The following is an 18,741-nucleotide window of genomic DNA, read 5'->3' as shown; positions in this document are numbered from 1 at the left end:
GAAGTTCTTTTCTTTTTGAATTTCCTTTGTCTGACCACAGTGCTCTCTGCTGACACTTCTGTTCATTTTAGGAACTGTTCAGAGTAGGAGAAAATCACCATAGCAAACCTCTCCTGCTTTGGACTGTTCCTAACAAGGACGGAGGTGTCAGCAGAGAGCACTGTGGTCAGACAGAAAGGAAATTCAAAAAGAAAATAACTTCCTCTGTAGTATACAGCAGCTGATAAGTACTGAAAGGATAAAGTTTTTTAAATAGAAGTAATTTACGAATCTGTTTAACCTTCTGGCATCAGTTGATTTAAAAAAAGGGATGAAAAACAACCCTATGCTATTATTGCTTCTGCAACAAATTGTACAATGGGTACTAGGCATTCTAGTAGGTAGCATCTGCCAAACCTAGGTTTTAACAGCTCCAGAGTATTAATTTGGTGTGTGTTACCCCACTCCAGCTTATGCTTGAGCTCCACAGAAAGCTCTCAGTGCACAGTTCCTGCTCTGAAGTTATTTCTGGAGTCGATTTGCAATGCTGTAGTGAGTGATACACTTTAGGGCTCCTTTGTGTGGTCTACCGCTCTAAGCTGTTGAACTCAATGACTAAGAGGTACAATTGCATACCATTGGTAATATGGTGTTAGACAACTATGTTTACAGTGATAGAAATTTATATTATGCTATCAAAATACTTTATCTTTTCTAAAGATGGAGGGTGAGATCTCAAAATGAATAATCTGGAGAGCCCAAAGGAACCCATGTCCAAACACTGCAAGCTCCAAGAAAATCTCATGCAAAGAGATTTATTTTTGTTTTGTTCTTTATTAGATCCAGCAGTCCATCAGGACCTTCCTCATCCAGTGATTGCCCACCTTGCTGCATTTTTTGATCTTTGGGACATGCTTGTTTGTGAATACCTTGAGTCTAGCCTTTCTCCATTGACAGATGAAGCAACTAGTAAGGTGGGATCTGGTCTATGTGTGTACTTTTACGTGAGATTTATTAAGACAAGCATCTCGCAAGCTGGTCCTAATTAATCCAGACAAAAATCACAGAAAATAAGACTGAAATTACAGAAGAGACCATAATAACTGTTTACTGATACAAGGGCAGGTTAAACACCTATTCCCACCATGATGTTGACCAGCCGCTATGCTATATGGGGAGATCACACAGGTGCAAAATTCTGATGAATTTTTGCACAAAGCTGGTGTGCATGTAAAAATTTTACAACTTGTATAAGGTTATGTGATGTAAATTAGACTTAAATTGGTGTGTTCTCTTTCTTGTAATATCTTGAGTAGAGCCAAATTTTATACTATTTTGGGTTTATCAACAATTTTTAAAACTAAGTTTGTCCGATGCTTGCTGCATGGAGACATTCTATGCTTTTACATAACTTTTTTTTTAGATATATCATTCTCAGGGCCTACAAGGAAGCTGTGTCAAGATTTTCCTTGTTGTCTATCTAAATAAATGTTTCCTCTTTAAGATTGTCCGGATTTCAGTATATTTTTTTTTTTGTCTTGAATTTATATTGATAACTGGGCAGTTAAACCATAACTCAGCTGGCTCTGTGTACATAATGCTATTGAGAATGCTGGCAACACAGCCCAGGCAAACAGTGAACTTAGTTTTTGCACATAAATTTGCTGATGAATTACCGACCTTATTTTTTTTTCTTTCCCATACATATTTTAACACCTTTGTATTTGCCAATTCCTACTTTGTAGGTTTTCTCTTGCCTCAGATGGCGTGATAGGTTTAGGTTGATGTCTGAAAATGTTGGCTTAGAACACAATGAGCTAGCCTTGCTAACACTTCACTGGAACTGGGTTGCAAAGCATTCGGTAAAACAGATTTCCGAAATCTTCCTTGGAAATGAGCTTAACAGGTTGGTGTCAAAGCAAGATTGAGAGCTTTATTTTATCTTTTTGTAGATTTTTTTTTCTTCATTTTTTTTCATTACTTGTACAAGTTGTTTAGTAGTTGTTTTTGGTAATCTAGTCTTTGTGTAAAGAATATTTTTAGTACATACACAACCTAAAACCTCTTTTCTTCAGTCCATATCGCCTCAGTTTTAAGGCTCCATTCAGCTATGCTCACAGTGTAAATTTGTTTGTTCTAGGCTTTTTGAAGAAGTCCAATCCATATCTGTGAATATTCAGGAGTGTCTCTCTGAATCCTCTTCTCAGTCACCTGCCAGCATAAAATTGTTACAGAAAGTTCTTGGTAGACCATTACCATTTAAGGTACTTATATTCTGTCCATACCATAGTTTACATAAGGTCACACTGCACAACATTAGTATCAGTACTACCCATGTGGTTGATAATTGCTTAAAATTTTGCTTTAGTTGTTACAAGGCAATGTTAGGTATTTTGTAAACAATTTATGTTCAGGAGATATGTTTTTACACAGGGTTTGATTTCTTAGTCATGTTATGAACCATTGTGTGTTTTTTTTTCTATAAATATTTTTTTTTATAAATTGTGGTGCTTTTACAGTTTATTGTAACTACACCCTTGAAGAATTAAATAAGATTAAAGATGATGTGAGTTGAAAAATCAAGATTGAAGTCTCTAAAGGTTTTGTGGCAGAACACTCCTTAGCCTTTTGACTTTAAAAAGCTTGCAGTATATCTTCATTTGTTTACTTACTGGATTGTCTAGACTTGTAACTTTCACATTTTAATGCCTTCAAATAGCTACAGTCTTCATTTTTCAGATTGCCCAAGAAAGCTATGTATCTGTACCCATCAGTAGCATCACTATAGATTTTGAGTAATTAGATTGTTCCTCTCTTGTTTTATAGTGTTGTTTCATGCTTGAACATTTTATTTTACATAATACAGGATGATTCTGTGGTACAGTGTGTGCAGAAGTTAAAAACCCTGAGTTCTGCACTTAGTGTAACAGACCTGAGGCCAGTTAAACAAGACAGCACATGGCAACTGGAGATCTGCAAGTTAAAATCGGCTTGCTCCGCTTGGGAAACAAAGTTCAACTTGATGCAAGCTTGGTCCTCTGTTCTTCAAGCGAATCATCAAGAAGACATGAATGCTGGTAATCTTAGTCACTTTGTGTGATATATTTGAAAAGGGAAGCAGCATTTCTGAATGTTTACAGAGATTTTACATCCATTTGGCAGCCAAAATTGAAATGCGGACTTAACTTTTTCCGTTTACATGGCTTTTTAAGGAGGAGTCCTATAGTTATAGAAATGCATGCTCAATATTTTGCTTGTAGTCTTTTGAGATTTCATATTCTTTTAGTACTGTGAAAGAAACTAATGCTTTTAGATTTGCTAAGTGATTGGATGCTGGAGTAAGTAAACGTTACTGCTATTCATATACTTTTGCTGGTTTATGTTCTTAAATGGCCAACTATTTATAATCAGCTGTTCACTAATCTCTTTAAATAGTTCTTATGTACACCTGATCATAGTTTGTATTCTAATTTAAGACAATCTAATTGAGTCCGTGGAATTGCTGAAATCACATTTGAAGAAACAAGGTATTCTTTTTGGTCTTGGAGACAACAGTCAAGAAGAGCGTGTGTCCCCACCACTAAACCAAGAAAGTTTGGCAAAGCTTTCATGTCGTGTTCAAATGTGGCCTGCAATGGAGTACATCATGCTTTTGTGGCAGTACAAAATGATTACTGACCTGTTGTCCCATTCCTACTATGTTAGGTTAGTATGTGACAGCTCAATATTATGAAGAGGTACATACTATTATATTGTGTCTGTTAGGTAATTAACCACTTCTTAATTTTGTTTTACAGAAAGAACATACAGTCAGACCTAAACCAATTGGTTTCGTTTTGCTTGGAACATACCCCAGTATCTGTAGAACACCTTCGAGCCTTCTCCTTCCTCAGCCAGCAGCCTGAGGTATTGCTTTATTTATATTATGGAAAATCGGCATTGATAGGCATCATATACTCATATACTGTGTGCAAGAAGACACTGTAGTGCAGTGTTTTCCAGCCAGTGGGCCTCCACCTGTTGCAAAACTCTCAGCATGCCCCAACAGCCGAATGATATCTGGGCATTCTGGAAGTTGTAGTTTTGCAACAGCTGGAGGCACTGGTGTAGTGAAACTCAGTCTTTACAGCTTCATAATACAGAGTTATAGGTGCTCTATGTGCCATGTTACGGTGCTTCAGTATTGTATCAGAGGTTGCCTGTACATACGCTCGTTATCCTTCTAATTTGGCTGCCAGGCTTGGTGCACAGGCAGCGCTCCAGGAGCAAGCTGATGTTGCCACTTCTGGTGAAGAAACGGCAGCGGTGACGTCAACATTCTCCTGGAATATAGGAAAAATCTGCATGTGTTACATGTGAAATTTCTGTAAATGACATGATTAAAGCATTACATATCAGATCCTCTCACTCCATCCTCTTAATATGTTCATGTGTAGACTGCTTCTAAATATCTTTATATCTGCTCTGTGACAGGACCTTGGGTGACAGTAGGTAAATCCATGCACTGATCAGCTGACCTTATACAACTGATCAAGCAGACTGTGTCTTGTGTGTGCAGGTGTGTTGTGGCTTGTGTCTGATGGAGCCTGACATTGTTCACACCTTTGTGTAAGAGTTAACGGTGAGAAAAGGAGATGTGTGATACAGCTGCAGCTCTATCACATACAGTATCATTCTCTATAGCGTTAGTGAGGGGGCAGAAGATCTTTCATTTACTTCACTTAGCAAATTCAGTGATGAGACTCCAGTCGCCACTCTCTGTAAATCTAGAGCATTAAAGGGGTACTCTGGCCCTAATATATCTTATACCCTATCCAAAGGATAGGGGATAAGATGTATGATCGCAGATATATAAATAAATCAATTTATTTTCTGGATAGCTTTTGTAATTGCTAGGTTTTCGTAAGGTTCCACACCGAAAATCCACAACGTTTAAACAGCCACTATGTCATAGAGACATTTCAAACATGTCCGTCAAGGTCTGAGTGTATTCGGTCGTATAAAAAAGAATTTCACACTTAGTGCGTTCTCTCACCATTCTTTGTCGAATGACCAAGGCAGTCTCAAAATGTAAGTGTATGGGACCATCTTGCTTATAGACACAGTATGGAGAAAAGTATGTTGCCACACGCTTGACTCCCCATTTGTTTTAGTGGTTTGGTCTGAACACTGGGGGGTATTCATCAAAAGTGGAGTTGGTGAACACCTTCTTACCCCATTAATTAATGTGGTGGAAACTGTGTACCTGAACCAAATTTAATACATGGTGCAGGACATGTGATAAATATGGTGCAGATTACATTTCTTCAGTACTCCACTTTGTATGGTAATTCCTCTGCAACTTTTCAACCCTTGCAACATAATATGCGACTTAATAATGCTGTCAGCAGTCAGTTATGGGAGCCTAGTCAGGGCTGGTGTAGATTTGCGCCTCAGTTAGCGCAGTTGCTACAAAAGATCCAACAAACTGAAAAGTCGCACATCGAAAATTCCTGACCACTGCATGGTATCAACTGAAATCATGACTTGATGCTTATTTTTTTTAAAAACCTTCTAAAGTAAAAGTCGCAATGTGAAGTCTCTAAAAAGCATTGCAGACAAACTGTGTGACAAATTTACACCACAAAACCAGGGTAAAACCAATGATAAATTCCCCCCAATGTGACTAGGACATGTCAGAAGTATTTTTATTTTTTTGACAGGGTCACTTTAAATGTGTTTTTTTTATATAGGGATTGGTTAGTTTTAGTAAAAAAAAAAATACATGCTTGCACTAATGGTTTAGTGGATGTTTTATCTTTTCCAGATGTCATTTTAGATACAACTTTGTTTTTCTGTACGGACAAAGACTATTATACTTGTTTACTGGAATTATTATGCATATCAATAATTAAGGATTTTCATTCCAGGTAAACTCTGGTGATGTTGCATTATTATGGTCAGAGTTGATCAGCGGTGTGTTGTCGTCATTTTGGAATAGTACTGTAACAACTGACCCAGATTATTGGTCATCCTGGAAAGTGCACATCTACCCAGATGAAGCCAATGCTCCCCAAGCCCTAATGGAACTCTCAATGAAGGTTTGTAAGGAATTCAGTGCACAACAGTTCTGTGTTTATATGCTACTAGACTAATATATTGATTTTACAAAATGTTTATTTTAGGTTAGCCAATTTTACATTTAACAGAAGTAAATACAAATTCTCTGAATAATTTTAATATACCACTGTAATTTACTGCCGCATGGAGTTTCACATAATTGCTGCATTTACTATAATGTATGCCTGTAATTTGAGTAAATTATAGTGAAAATGAATGCCAAACTGGAGCTAATGTAGATTTCTATGGCTTGCTGCACAGATGCCGCCCGATTTATTGAGAAGTCAATAATCCAGCACTGCTCACTGAGGCAGGTTTTTACACGAGACTGACATTAAGTGGCAGATCTAGTAAATCCCAGTCTATTGTATCCATTATGATTTGAGTTTTGCCACCAAAAAGCAAGGCACATAAGGAAGGGTGCTTCTATACAAACCATGCCTTTATATATTTTTAATAAGTTAACTTTTTTTCAGGGTCCTGGTATTTTAAACCGTGCTGTGTTGTCAAAATGCTTCTGTGAAGTTCTGACAGCCAGCAAGGCATTGACATGGGATGGGAATGGACTTCCAGCCCTTCTGTCTTCACGTGTAAGCCTTGGAGAGGGAGTTGAGAGACTTCAGCAACTGCATGAAATCAGTTCCACTCTTTGGACAAATATGGCAGTTTCCTCCTTGGCAAGCTTTAGGTATGAAATCAGTAATCATTTTGTCTGTGTGTGTGTTTGTTTGTTTTTTAACATCTGTTTGCTATAAGAATAAATCAAAAAAAATTATTTTTTTGCCTTACAATTTCTAAATGTATGTTTACCCAAATATTTCATTTTCTTCTTTCAACTAAACTCAAACTAATCCTTTGTTTAAACACAAGTAAAATGTTTTACTAGCATTTAAAGCATACCCATTGCTCATATATAGTTTCTTTTTAACTCCTTTGTGCAAAAACATACATACTTTTATAGCTAGTGCGATTTCCTTTACACAGAGTGCCATATATGTACAGTATGGTTATAACATCCAGTTTGCTCTCTGATCAGGGGCTTAACAATGGCCCACAAGTCCGATATGTATGAGCTTGTAAGGCCGCTTAGGCTCCTTGGTGCAAAACACCATACTTTAACAGTGCTGGCACTATGTACATAATGCTAAGAACTGTAATTGTACGGGAGATGCCACAATGAACAAGGAAGACATTTATACTGTCCCAGCACACTCCACAGATCCTATACTTCCAGGAAAGGCCCACTCAGCAAGAATAGATAATGTGTAAAATATGCGGGTTAGACAAAGCCTTTATGCTTACACTACATTTACTGAATGTCTACATGTGTCAAGGAGAGTTTGTGATTTATTATGTTTATGTATTTTTACAGAAACACAGATTCCAGACTTCAGGGTCTTCTGTTATATCATCATTTTGTTGCTTTGAAAGACCTTGTACCAGAAAGTCTACAAGAGGAATTTTTGCAGTATTGTGACCACCTTCCAATGAAGGATCTGTCTGCATTTCACTATATCCACGATATCTTGAGAGACTGGTCTAATGAGGAGAGGTTGCCTGGAAACATTGTAAAGCTTTGGTTGACTTGCTTACAGCAGTTTTATGCAGATGTTGATGATTCAGTTCAGGCCTCTGAAGCAGCTCATCGTGGTTCTCTGTGGATTAATTTGGGCTTACTGCAGATTCACCTTTGGTTGCCACAAACTACCTTTGACCCAGCAGTAAAAAGAAAATACAAATTGCAGTATGCAGAAGAGGAGGTAAAAGAATATAGGACTAAAATCGTTATTTATATAGACAGCTGGTTCACCTGCACTGAACTCAATACACAGGGTTATGGTGCAGATGAACAAGATTAAAATTGGGTATCATTAATCCTAAATTGGTGCCGCCGTTCCAGGGATAGACACGGTATTTACCTACATTGCCAATATGGAAATAGCTAGTTTTGCACAATGGAGACGGGCCCAGCATACAAAGCATCCATTCTTCCATCCCCTCTGCTCTGATATTCCCGCTCACTTCATAAATATTAATAAGATCCCCTTTGCACATGTAAGCACGACTTGAGCGGGTGTATCTAAGCAGAGGGAACGGAAGCAGGGATCTGTTTCTGCAAGGACTTCAGTGTTTAACTCACCTCGAATCTGCAAACACCATACTATTTCTGTAGTACAAGTGCAAAGTTTTGTAGCACTGTTCCAAACACTTGACTGGTACATGGCTACAGTACTTTACATTTCTGTTTATGCTAGGCGGTTGAAAAGGGTTCTTTGATTATGTGCTCTGTATCTGTAATCATCTGATTGGTGGGGTGCTGTATGTGGGACCCCAGCTAGTTTAGTATTGATGGCCTATTCTGAGGATAGTCTGACAATTTTTAAGGCCTGGATAACCCCTTTTAAAGCAATTTTGCAGTGAATGTTCGCACCTGTGCTCTAACGGTTCTTTAGGCAAGTGATAATGGTTTCCATAGGCCCCCGCTCACACAGAGGTGCCCAAAAGAGTATTAATTTGGGCTCCTTTGGGCTGGTGTGTGTAGATTGGGGAGAGGCATTCCTTAATTGGCAATTTGGCACTTGTGTCGTAAATGACTGTTGTATATGTCGGAAAATCCTCCGAAAGAAGTTTTGAATGTAATGTGAATAAAACATTTAAGAGGGGATAAATGTTTGCTCATTTTAATATGCATGTAAGATTAGTTAATTATCACAGGATGTGTCATGTTTTATTTTAGTAGACCTGTCGAGAAAAGAGTGTAAATGGCATACCTACAATAATTTGCTCCTGGCCTCCAGTGTGAATCCTCTTGTCACAGTGCAGCCTCGACACGTCATTGGCTGAATGGAAATGTGACATAAGCAAGCCCTAACCCCAGTCTCTTTCCTTATGCTGGGGCCCTATATGTCACATTTAGTACTCAGCCACTGTGGCCAGCGATCCACTGATTGGCACTGTGATGCATTGAAGAGGATTGCACCCAAGGCTGGGATCACATACCTGTACTGTTGATTTAACAAGACTAAATATACACATTTTATCAAATTTTTTCAGCTGCATGAATTGGAGCTTGAATGGAAGACGCGCAATTTGTCATGTAGCCTGCTTACAGGAAAAGAGCTTAATGACGATGCACTGCAAAAACACATTCACCCTCATATAAGGTGGGCCTTTAATTTCTGCTTATAACTTCCAAGATCTGATCAGAGACACTTTGCTTTCTGAGCTTACTTTTAAATTCCCTTTTTGAAAGTATTGAAGTGCCATCTGATCGCTAAGAATAAGTATACAGAGCACAACAATTAGGCAAGAATGTACATGTGCACTTTGACAGGTTTTCAAACTTGCATTTGTAATGCATAGTTTTCAGATTTTTCTTTGTATGTCTATATGCATTAAACAGTGTGCTCTTTAAATATATTTTGGTGTTACTTAGGTGTAACCATTAGACTGTGGGACCATCCACATTACATGCCCTTCACATATCTCACTGACTGGCTACACAACCAGTCACATTACCTGCTCTAAGGCTGTGTACTCATCTTTCATCCCTTTTTTTTTTTGCCATCTGTGTAAATGCTGTGATACAGGAGCATATATATAACTTTTAGATAATTTTTTATTCATTTTTTTTTTTATAAAATGTGACAAAAAAGCGGCTTTTTTTTTACTTTTATTTTTTACGTTTACGCCATTCACCGTATGGGATCATTAACATTATATTTTGATAGTTCGGACATTTACGCAAGCGGCGATACCAAATATGTTAATTGGAAAAAAAAATTACGCTTTTTGGGGGTAAAATGGGAAAAACGGACAATTTTCATTTTTATTGGTGGAGGGGATTTTTAACTTTTTTATTTACTTTTACATTTTTCAACTTTTTTTTTTTTACACTTTTTATGTCCCCATAGGGGACTATCTATAGCAATCCTTTGATTGCTAATACTGTTCAGTGCTATGCATAGGACACAGCACTGCTCAGTATTATCGGTTATCTTCTGCTCTGGTCTGCTCGATCTCAGACCAGAGCAGAAGACCCCGGGAGACGGCCGGAGCTAGGTAAGGGGACCTCCAGCTGTCATGCTGGACGAACGGATTGCCGTGGCAGCGCTGCGGGCGATCCGATCATCCAAAGTGCCGCAGATGCCGTGATCTGTATTGATCACGGCATCTGAGGGGTTAATGGAGGACATCCACGCGATCGCGGATGTCGGCCATTACAGGCGGGTCCCCGGCTGCTGCTATCAGCCGGAACCTGCAGTGTATGACGCATGCACCCTTCCGATGCTCGCGGTCATACACAGGACGTAAATGTACGTCCTGGTGCGGGAAGTCCCACCAAACCAGGACGTACATTTACGTTCGTGGTCGTTAAGGATGCAGGGTTTTTCTGTTTTTACATTTTCGTTTTTTTCCTAATAACCTTCTAAAAATAACTCTCTCAATTTTGCACCTACAGACCCATGTGAGGGCTTCTTTTTTGCGCCACCAATTGTACTTTATGATATCAATAATTTCACCACAAAATTTACAGAGAAACCAGAAAAAAATGTGTGGGGCAAAATTGGAAAAAAACGCCGTTTTGTAACTTTTGGGGGCTTCCGTTTCTACGCAGCGCATTTTTTTGTAAAAATGACACCTTATCTTTATTCTGTTCGGTTCATACAATTAAAATGATACCCTACTTATATAGGTTTTATTTTGTTTTACTTTTGGAAAAAATCATAACTACATGCACAAAAATTTATACGTTTAAAAATGTCCTCTTATGAGGGCTCATTTTTTGCGCCATGATCCGAGATTTTTATCGGTACCATTTTTTGTTTTGATAGGACTTTTTGATCGCTTTTTATTCATTTTTTATGGTATAAAAAGTGAAAAAAAATACACAATTTGGGGTTTTGGATTTTTTTTTACGTGTACACAATTGACCGTGCGGTTTAATTAATGATAAATTTTTATAGTTTGGACATTTACGCACGCAGCAATACCACATATGTTTATATTTATCTTTATTTAGTTTAATGGGAAAAGGGGGGTGATTCAAACTTTTATTAGGGAAGGGGCTAAATCACATTTATTAACAATTTTTGCAATGTTATAGCCTCAGAATCGACGATTGGACAACGAGGAGACTGGTAACAGCTGATCGGGACCGCGGCGGTCCTGTCCCAATCAGCCCGACTGTGCTACTGGCAATGTGTTTTTTTTATTTTTTTATTTAAAGGAGGGCTACGGGATTGAAAATGTTATCCCCTATCCTAAGATCGCGGGGGGTCCGACCGCTGGGGCCCCCACGATCTCCCGTACGGGGCCGCGGCTCTCTGCATAGAGAGCGAGTGTCGACCACCGCACAAGGCGGCGGCTGACACGCGCCCTCCATACACTGCTATGTGAGAGCCGAAGCGCCGCCTTCGGCAATTTCCGGCTCTCCCATAGCAGTGTATGGCGGGGGCATGTCGGTCAACACGCCCTTTCTAACCAGAGAAGCAGGGTCCCCGTACGGGAGATCGCGGGGGGCCCCAGCGGTCGGACCCCCCGCGATCTGAAACTTATCTCCTATCCTTAGGATAAGGGGATACATTTTTCAATCCTGTAGTTCTCCTTTAACTTTAGACGCGGCGATCAACTTTGATCACCGCGTCGATCAACTTTGATCACCGCGTCTGAAGGTTTAATGCCGGGCATCACCGCGATTGGTGATGTCCAGTATTAGCCACGTGTCCCGGCTATCTTTAGCTGCCGGTGCATTGCCGTGGAATGAGATTTGCCATAGAATGAGATGGTCCGCCTCCATCACATCCTATTGGCTCTCTCTTGTCACGTGACATATTTAAACGTCACGCATCGATGCGCACAGCAGTGTCAGTTTGGCTATCACAGGGAGAGGATCTCCTCACCCTGTGATAGCTGAAGCTGCACGGAGCTCCTATGGCCTCTGTGGCCCGACAGAAGTCCACACATGTACGCAGCTCATACGGCTGCCTCATATACATTTACTGTTGATCCACAGCGCTATCGGGATCCCTATGCCCGATGGCGCTGTCATCAGGATCCCCACGCCCGCAGCTCTACTCCCCGTCCCCCGCAGCTCTACTCCCCGTCCCCCGCAGCTCTACTCCCCGTCCCCCGCAGCTCTACTCCCCGTCCCCCGCAGCTCTACTCCCCGTCCCCCGCAGCTCTACTCCCCGTCCCCCGCAGCTCTACTCCCCGTCCCCCGCAGCTCTACTCCCCGTCCCCCGCAGCTCTACTCCCCGTCCCCCGCAGCTCTACTCCCCCGTCCCCCGCAGCTCTACTCCCCCTCCCCCGCAGCTCTACTCCCCCGTCCCCCGCATCTCTACTCCCCCGTCCCCCGCATCTCTACTCCCCGTCCCCCGCATCTCTACTCCCCGTCCCCCGCAGCTCTACTCCCCGTCCCCCGCAGCTCTACTCCCCGTCCCCCGCAGCTCTACTCCCCGTCCCCCGCAGCTCTACTCCCCGTCCCCCGCAGCTCTACTCCCCGTCCCCCGCAGCTCTACTCCCCGTCCCCCGCAGCTCTACTCCCCCGTCCCCCGCAGCTCTACTCCCCCGTCCCCCGCAGCTCTACTCCCCCTCCCCCGCATCTCTACTCCCCCGTCCCCCGCATCTCTACTCCCCCGTCCCCCGCATCTCTACTCCCCGTCCCCCGCATCTCTACTCCCCGTCCCCCGCAGCTCTACTCCCCGTCCCCCGCAGCTCTACTCCCCGTCCCCTGTGAACACTCAGGGAGCGATCCACAGCGCTATGGGGATTCCTACGCCCGATGGCGCTGTCATCAGTGTGCGTCCCCGCGAGCGCCCCACGCCCGCAGCTGTACTCCCCGTCCCGTTAACGCTCAGGGAGCGGGGAACAGAAAGTAGAGCATCGGGCGCAGGTAAAGTAGTACTGCGCATGCGCAGCACTACGCGAATAACTTAACCTGCGCCCGATGCTCTACTTTCTGTTCCCCACTCCATGAGCGTTAACGGGACGGGGAGTAGAGCTGCGGGGGGCGGGCGCGGGGACGCACACTGATGGCAGCGCCATAGGGATCCCGATAGCGCTGTGGATCAACAGTAAATGTATATGAGGCAGCCGTATGAGCTGCGTACACGTGTGAACTTCTGTCGCGCCACAGAGGCCATGAGAGCTCCGTACAGCTTCAGCTATCACAGGGTGAGGAGATCCTCTCCCTGTGATAGCCAAACTGACACTGCTGTGCGCATCGATGCGTGACGTTTAAATATGTCACGTGACAAGAGAGAGCCAATAGGATGTGATGGAGGCGGACCATCTCATTCTATGGCAAATCTCATTCCACGGCAATGCACCGGGACTGACCCAATATGATGCTGGGTCACCACATTATCCCGCGTTATATCGCAGGAGCCGGCGCGGGATGTAAATATTCGCCCTACGTCGTTAAAGGGGTATTTCATGAAAAAAAAACATTTTTTTTTTTTTTACATAACTGGCTCCAGAAAGTTAAACAGATTTGTAAATCATGGCTTATTTTTTGCGCCACCAATTCTACTTTGTAATGACATCAGTCATTTTACCAAAAATCGCCCGCAAAACAAAAAATAAATAAATCATTGTGCGCCGAAATTGAAGAAAAAAACGCCATTTTGTAAGTTTTGGGGGCTTCCGTTTCTATGCAGTACATTTTTTGGTAAAAATGAGACCTTATCTTTATTCTGTATGTCCATATGATTAAAATGATACCCTACTTATATAGGTTTGATTTTGTATTACTTCTGAAAAAAATCATAACTACATGCAGGAAAATGTATAAGTTTAAAATTGTCAACTTCTGACCCTTATAACTTTTTATTTTTCTGTGTACAGGGGCGGTATAAGGGCTAATTTTTTTGCGCCGTGATCTGTTTTATTGGTACAATTTTTGTTTTGATTAGACTTTTTGATCTTTGATCGCTTAAAATTTTTTTATTGTATAAAAAGTGACCAAAAATACGTTATTTTAGACTTTGAATTTTTTTTGCACGTATGCCTTTTTTGCATGGTGCGCTTTAATTAACTATATATTTTTATAGTTCGTACGCACGTGACGATACCACATATGTTTATATTTTTATTTTCATGTTTTTTATTTATTTTTTTATGGTAAAAGGGGGGTGATTTGAACTTTTATTAGGGAAGGGGTTAAATCACTAATGCTTTTTTTACACATTTTTTTTTTGCAATGTTATAGCCCCCACATGCAGTACATTGATTACCAGCACTGTTCAATGCAAAGCCATAGCATTGCATTGATCAGTGTTATCGGCGGTCGATTGCTCAAGCCTGGATCTCAGGCTTGGAGCAATCAATTGCTGATCGGACATGCCGGAGGCAGGTAATGGACCCATGGCTATCGTCCTAGCTGATCGGGACACCGCGGTTTCCCTGCGGTGGTCCCCATCAGCCCATCTGAGCTGCCAGGAATGCTTTTTTTTTTACATTTCAAAAATGATGATGGGCACTATTAGCCCCGGGTCCCGCTAACTGTTAGACGCTAGGACCTACCCGATATGACTTGGGATCACTGCATGACCCCTCATTATATCGCGGGAGCGGGACCAGGACGTACAGGTACCCCCTGAGTCCCAAAGAGGTTAAAGGGTTACGCCATTGGAAAACATTTTTCTTTTAAATCAACTGGTGCCAGGAAGTTAAACAGATTTGTAAATTACTTCTATTAAAAAATCCCAATCCTTCCAGTACATTCTAGAAGATGTATACTACAGAGGAAATTCTTTCTTTTTGAATTTCCTTTCTGTCTGACAACATTCTCTCTGCTGACATCTCTGTCCAGGTCAGGAACTGTCCAGAGAAAAATAGGTTTTCTACTCTGGAAAATTCCTAAAATGGACAGAGGTGTCATCAGAGAGCATGTTGGCAGGTAGAAAGGAAATTCTATGTAGTATATAGAAGCTGATAAGTGCTGAAAGGATTGGGATTTTTTTAATAGAAGTAATCTTACTAATCTGTTTAACTTTCTGGCACCAGTTGATTTAAAAGAACCCCTTTAACTATACATACCTATCTAGAAAATAATTTAAAAGACCAGGTCTGGGTAGCTCCAGACATTTCTGCCTCCTACTGACACTAAGCTAAAACTGATAAGCTCTATGCCAGTGGGCAGGTATATCCTGCTTGGAGGAGCAGACATCTTTTTTTGCCTAGGATCAGCCTCCTAGTGGCAGCATCATCATACCCATGGTCTCCTATGTCCCCCAATGAAGCAACCGAGAGAGCATTTTTGTGCCATTGTAAAATTTTTCTTCGTTTCTGATTGGGGGACTTATCACCCACCCATTTGTTTGGTTCTCAAGTTAGGAGATTCACTGGTTGGTAGTGTTCCCTCTTTTCAATTCTGACTTTTTTTTTCTCGACTTCTCCTACAAACGGATTAGCGCTGTTTCAGTGGGCAGGTATATCTTGCTCAGGAGGAGTCATGTCCTTTATTTAACTTGGTGTCAGAACCTTTTTCATGGTCTGTTACTGGCTTATTGAACAGTCGTATTCTACGGAAGTCAGTTGGATCCAGTTCAGTAAGGAGATAAAACAGAAATTGATTCTACAAATACAATACAGTACATGGTTTTTCTGTAACACTGCACTTCCAGAAATCAGACACACAGAGCTTAGATTTTTCTGCTCTTGAAAATTTGCAGCTGCCTGCATTCAGACTACTAGACACACAAATTGCTGCACATTCTTTCATACAATACAGCCAAGTGTCTAAGTGCCCTCTATTATTAATTTTTTAAAAACTTCTGTAGATAAAAAAAAAAATGGGTGTTTTTAACTTCCTAATTGTATGGCAACTAAAGATTTTTTTTATCTGAATAGTTTGTATTTTTATTTCTCCACAGAGCTCTGCTGCAAAGAATTCAGAAGCTTAAAGCAATTGTATATAATCTTTCCAAAAAGCAGGCTTACCGCCCAACAAATCCAACGTATGCCACCTTGTACCAGGATGTTCACAGCTACCTCAATAGCATTGGAAAGATGTCTGCCATCCAGGATTTCTCTACACGTCTACAAAAAGCCCTCAGTGGAAAGGGTACGAAGTCACGGCAGGGTATACTCAACCTACTGGCTGAAGAGGTCACATGGCAGCGATCACAACACCAATTCAGAAAACGTCTTTCTGAGGAGTATTCCCTATATCCAGATATGGTAACTCCCCTTCAAGCTGCTATTTTGCAGATGCAGCATGGAATGAGAGTAATAGCCTCTGAGCTATATGTCATTATGAACAGCACTTTAATTTCTCCATCCAAGATAACAAATCTGATTGCCTCACATCTCGCTTTTCCATCCACATCGGAAGCCTTTCCAACGTACTTTTCACATGCTGACAGTTTGTGTTCAATTGGTTCCCTTGACATTCTCAAGAACCTTAAAAAACTTTCCCAAAAATATCCCTGCAAAGACCAACCAAAGACGGATTTAAGTTGTTGCCTAACAAAAGAAAAATTGCTTGTCAATGGGCTTCTCTATCTGCGCTGTCATATACTCTCAAAGGGGGAAATGGATCAAAAGTCTCTGAAACTTTTCAGGCACATATGTCAGGTCAGTGTTTTGGTTTTACTTTTTGTTGGGCATTGCACTTAAAGGGGCCTTGCCACAAAGATAAGTAGGTCTTAAATAATTCCCCATGTGCCACCTTTGTTTTGCCCTGTTGCCCTTGGTTATGGCCATCTTGGGACATACACTGAGATGATCAGGCATGGTAATTTCAAATGAATAGATCTCGTTAGTCTCTACTGTGTATGCATGCTAGGGGATAGTAGGAATGTGTGTGTTTTTTGTTGCATGAAAACAGCAAGGACTTTTGTACTTTACATGCAGGTATGTCTCACACTTCTGGTTTTGCCCACTTTACTACCAACTTCACTTTATAGGAAAACACCTTTTAGGGGATGTTCACACATACAGGATCCTGCGCAGAGTTGATGCGCAGGGTTTGTAACTGCAGATTAATATCTGTGCTCAGTCATTTAGTTTACAAATCTGCAGCAGAAAATCCTGTGCATCAAATCTGCGTACGTGTGAACTTACCCTTGGATGCAAATCCTACAAAAACTCTGCCACCGAGGTAATGCTACCCATAAACATATATCCTACAAATAAATGGTAGACTCAAGTGCATATCAAATTTTATAGTCTTTATTAACCTCTTAAAGACGTAGGGCGTCAGACTGTTGTGCCGCGCGCTATTAACCCTTCAGATGCGGCGATCAAAGTTGAAGCCGCTTCTGAAAGCGCTTCTGAAAGTGAAAGTAAACGCTTCCCGGCAGCTCAATAAAATTGCGATGTCCCAATCAGCTAGGATGCGAGCGGAGGTCCCCTTACCTGTCTCCGCCGCGTCAGGCTTGAGCAATCGAGCCCTCATCTTGCTGATTCATGCAAAGCCATGGCTTTGCAGGGATCAGCATAAGAGATCAGTGTGTGCAGTGTTATAGCTCCCTATGGGAGCTATAGCACTGCAAAAAAAAGTTAACGAAAGTCATTTAACCCCTTTCCCATAAAAATAAACATGTGGTATCGCTGCGTGCGGAAATGTCCGAACTATAAAAATATATGAATTAAATCGCACGGTCAAAGGCGTACGCACGAAAAAATTTGAAAGTCCAAAATAGCGTAATTTTGGCCCCAAAAGATACAAAATGAAATTTTTTCTTCAATTTTGTCGCACAATGAATTTTTTTCCCGTTTCGCCGTAGATTTTTGGGCAAAATTACTAATGTCACTGCAAAGTAGAATTGGTGGCGCAAAAAATAGGCCGCTTCTGAAAGTGAAAGTAAACACTTCCCGGCAGCTCAGTCGGGCTGATCAGGGCATCACAATAAAATCGCGATGTCCCAATCAGCTAGGATGCGAGCGGAGGTCCCCTTACCTGTCTCCGCCGCGTCCAATCAGGGTTTGAATGCTCTAAGCCTGAGCTACAGGCTTGAACAATCGAGCCCTCATCTCGCTGATCCATGCAAAGCCATTGCGTTGTAGGGATCAGCATAAGAGATCATGGGAGCTATAGCATTGCAAAAAAAACTGTGAAAAAAATAAACATAGTGGTATCGCCGCGTGCGGATATGTCCGAACTATAAAAATATATTGTTAATTAAATTGCACGGTCAATGGCGTATGTGCAAAAAAATTCCAAAGTCCAAAATAGCGTATTTTTTGTCACTTTTTATATCATAAAAAGTGAATAAAAAGCGATCAAAAAGTCCGATCAATACAAAAATGCACTGCATAGAAACGGAAGCCCCCAAAAGTTACAAAATGACATTTTTTCTTCAATTTTGTCGCACAATGAATTTTTTTCCCGTTTCGCCGTGGATTTTTGGGTAAAATTACTAATGTCACTGCAAAGTAGAATTGGTGGCACAAAAAATAAGCCATCATATGGAATTTTATGTGCAAAATTGAAAGCGTTATTATTTTTAGAAGGTGATGAGGAAAAATGAAAATTCAAAAACTGAAAAATCCTGTGTCCTTAAGGGGTTAAATTCACACTGAACAAAAAAAACTAATAGTCACAAAAAGCATAAAGAACATGGCAGGAAAATAATACCCACAGGATAGTGATAGGGTCTGCTCGCTAGAGAAAATAATTTTTTCTCCTTGGACATGTATAAGGATATGGAGGGT

The 18,741-nt window shown here is 41.1% G+C and overlaps 1 protein-coding gene across 1 annotated transcript in view; it reads left to right on the top strand.

Annotated features, from left to right (window-relative positions):
- MDN1 (midasin AAA ATPase 1) overlaps window positions 1-18,741 on the top strand; it is a gene marked incomplete in the record, with an annotated part of 346,772 nt that overhangs the window by 233,513 nt on the left and 94,518 nt on the right. The window contains 11 exon segments of the mRNA XM_056566109.1: window positions 820-953; window positions 1,725-1,885; window positions 2,120-2,243; window positions 2,846-3,056; window positions 3,456-3,684; window positions 3,777-3,885; window positions 5,889-6,059; window positions 6,555-6,766; window positions 7,451-7,838; window positions 9,133-9,242; window positions 15,957-16,659. Coding sequence (XP_056422084.1) covers window positions 820-953; window positions 1,725-1,885; window positions 2,120-2,243; window positions 2,846-3,056; window positions 3,456-3,684; window positions 3,777-3,885; window positions 5,889-6,059; window positions 6,555-6,766; window positions 7,451-7,838; window positions 9,133-9,242; window positions 15,957-16,659 — 2,552 coding nt within the window.

Source organism: Hyla sarda, chromosome 3 (assembly GCF_029499605.1).
Source record: "Hyla sarda isolate aHylSar1 chromosome 3, aHylSar1.hap1, whole genome shotgun sequence".
Taxonomy (NCBI): domain Eukaryota; kingdom Metazoa; phylum Chordata; class Amphibia; order Anura; family Hylidae; genus Hyla; species Hyla sarda.
The sequence above is the reverse complement of the archived record's forward strand: the minus strand, read 5'-3'. Positions and strand labels throughout refer to the sequence as shown.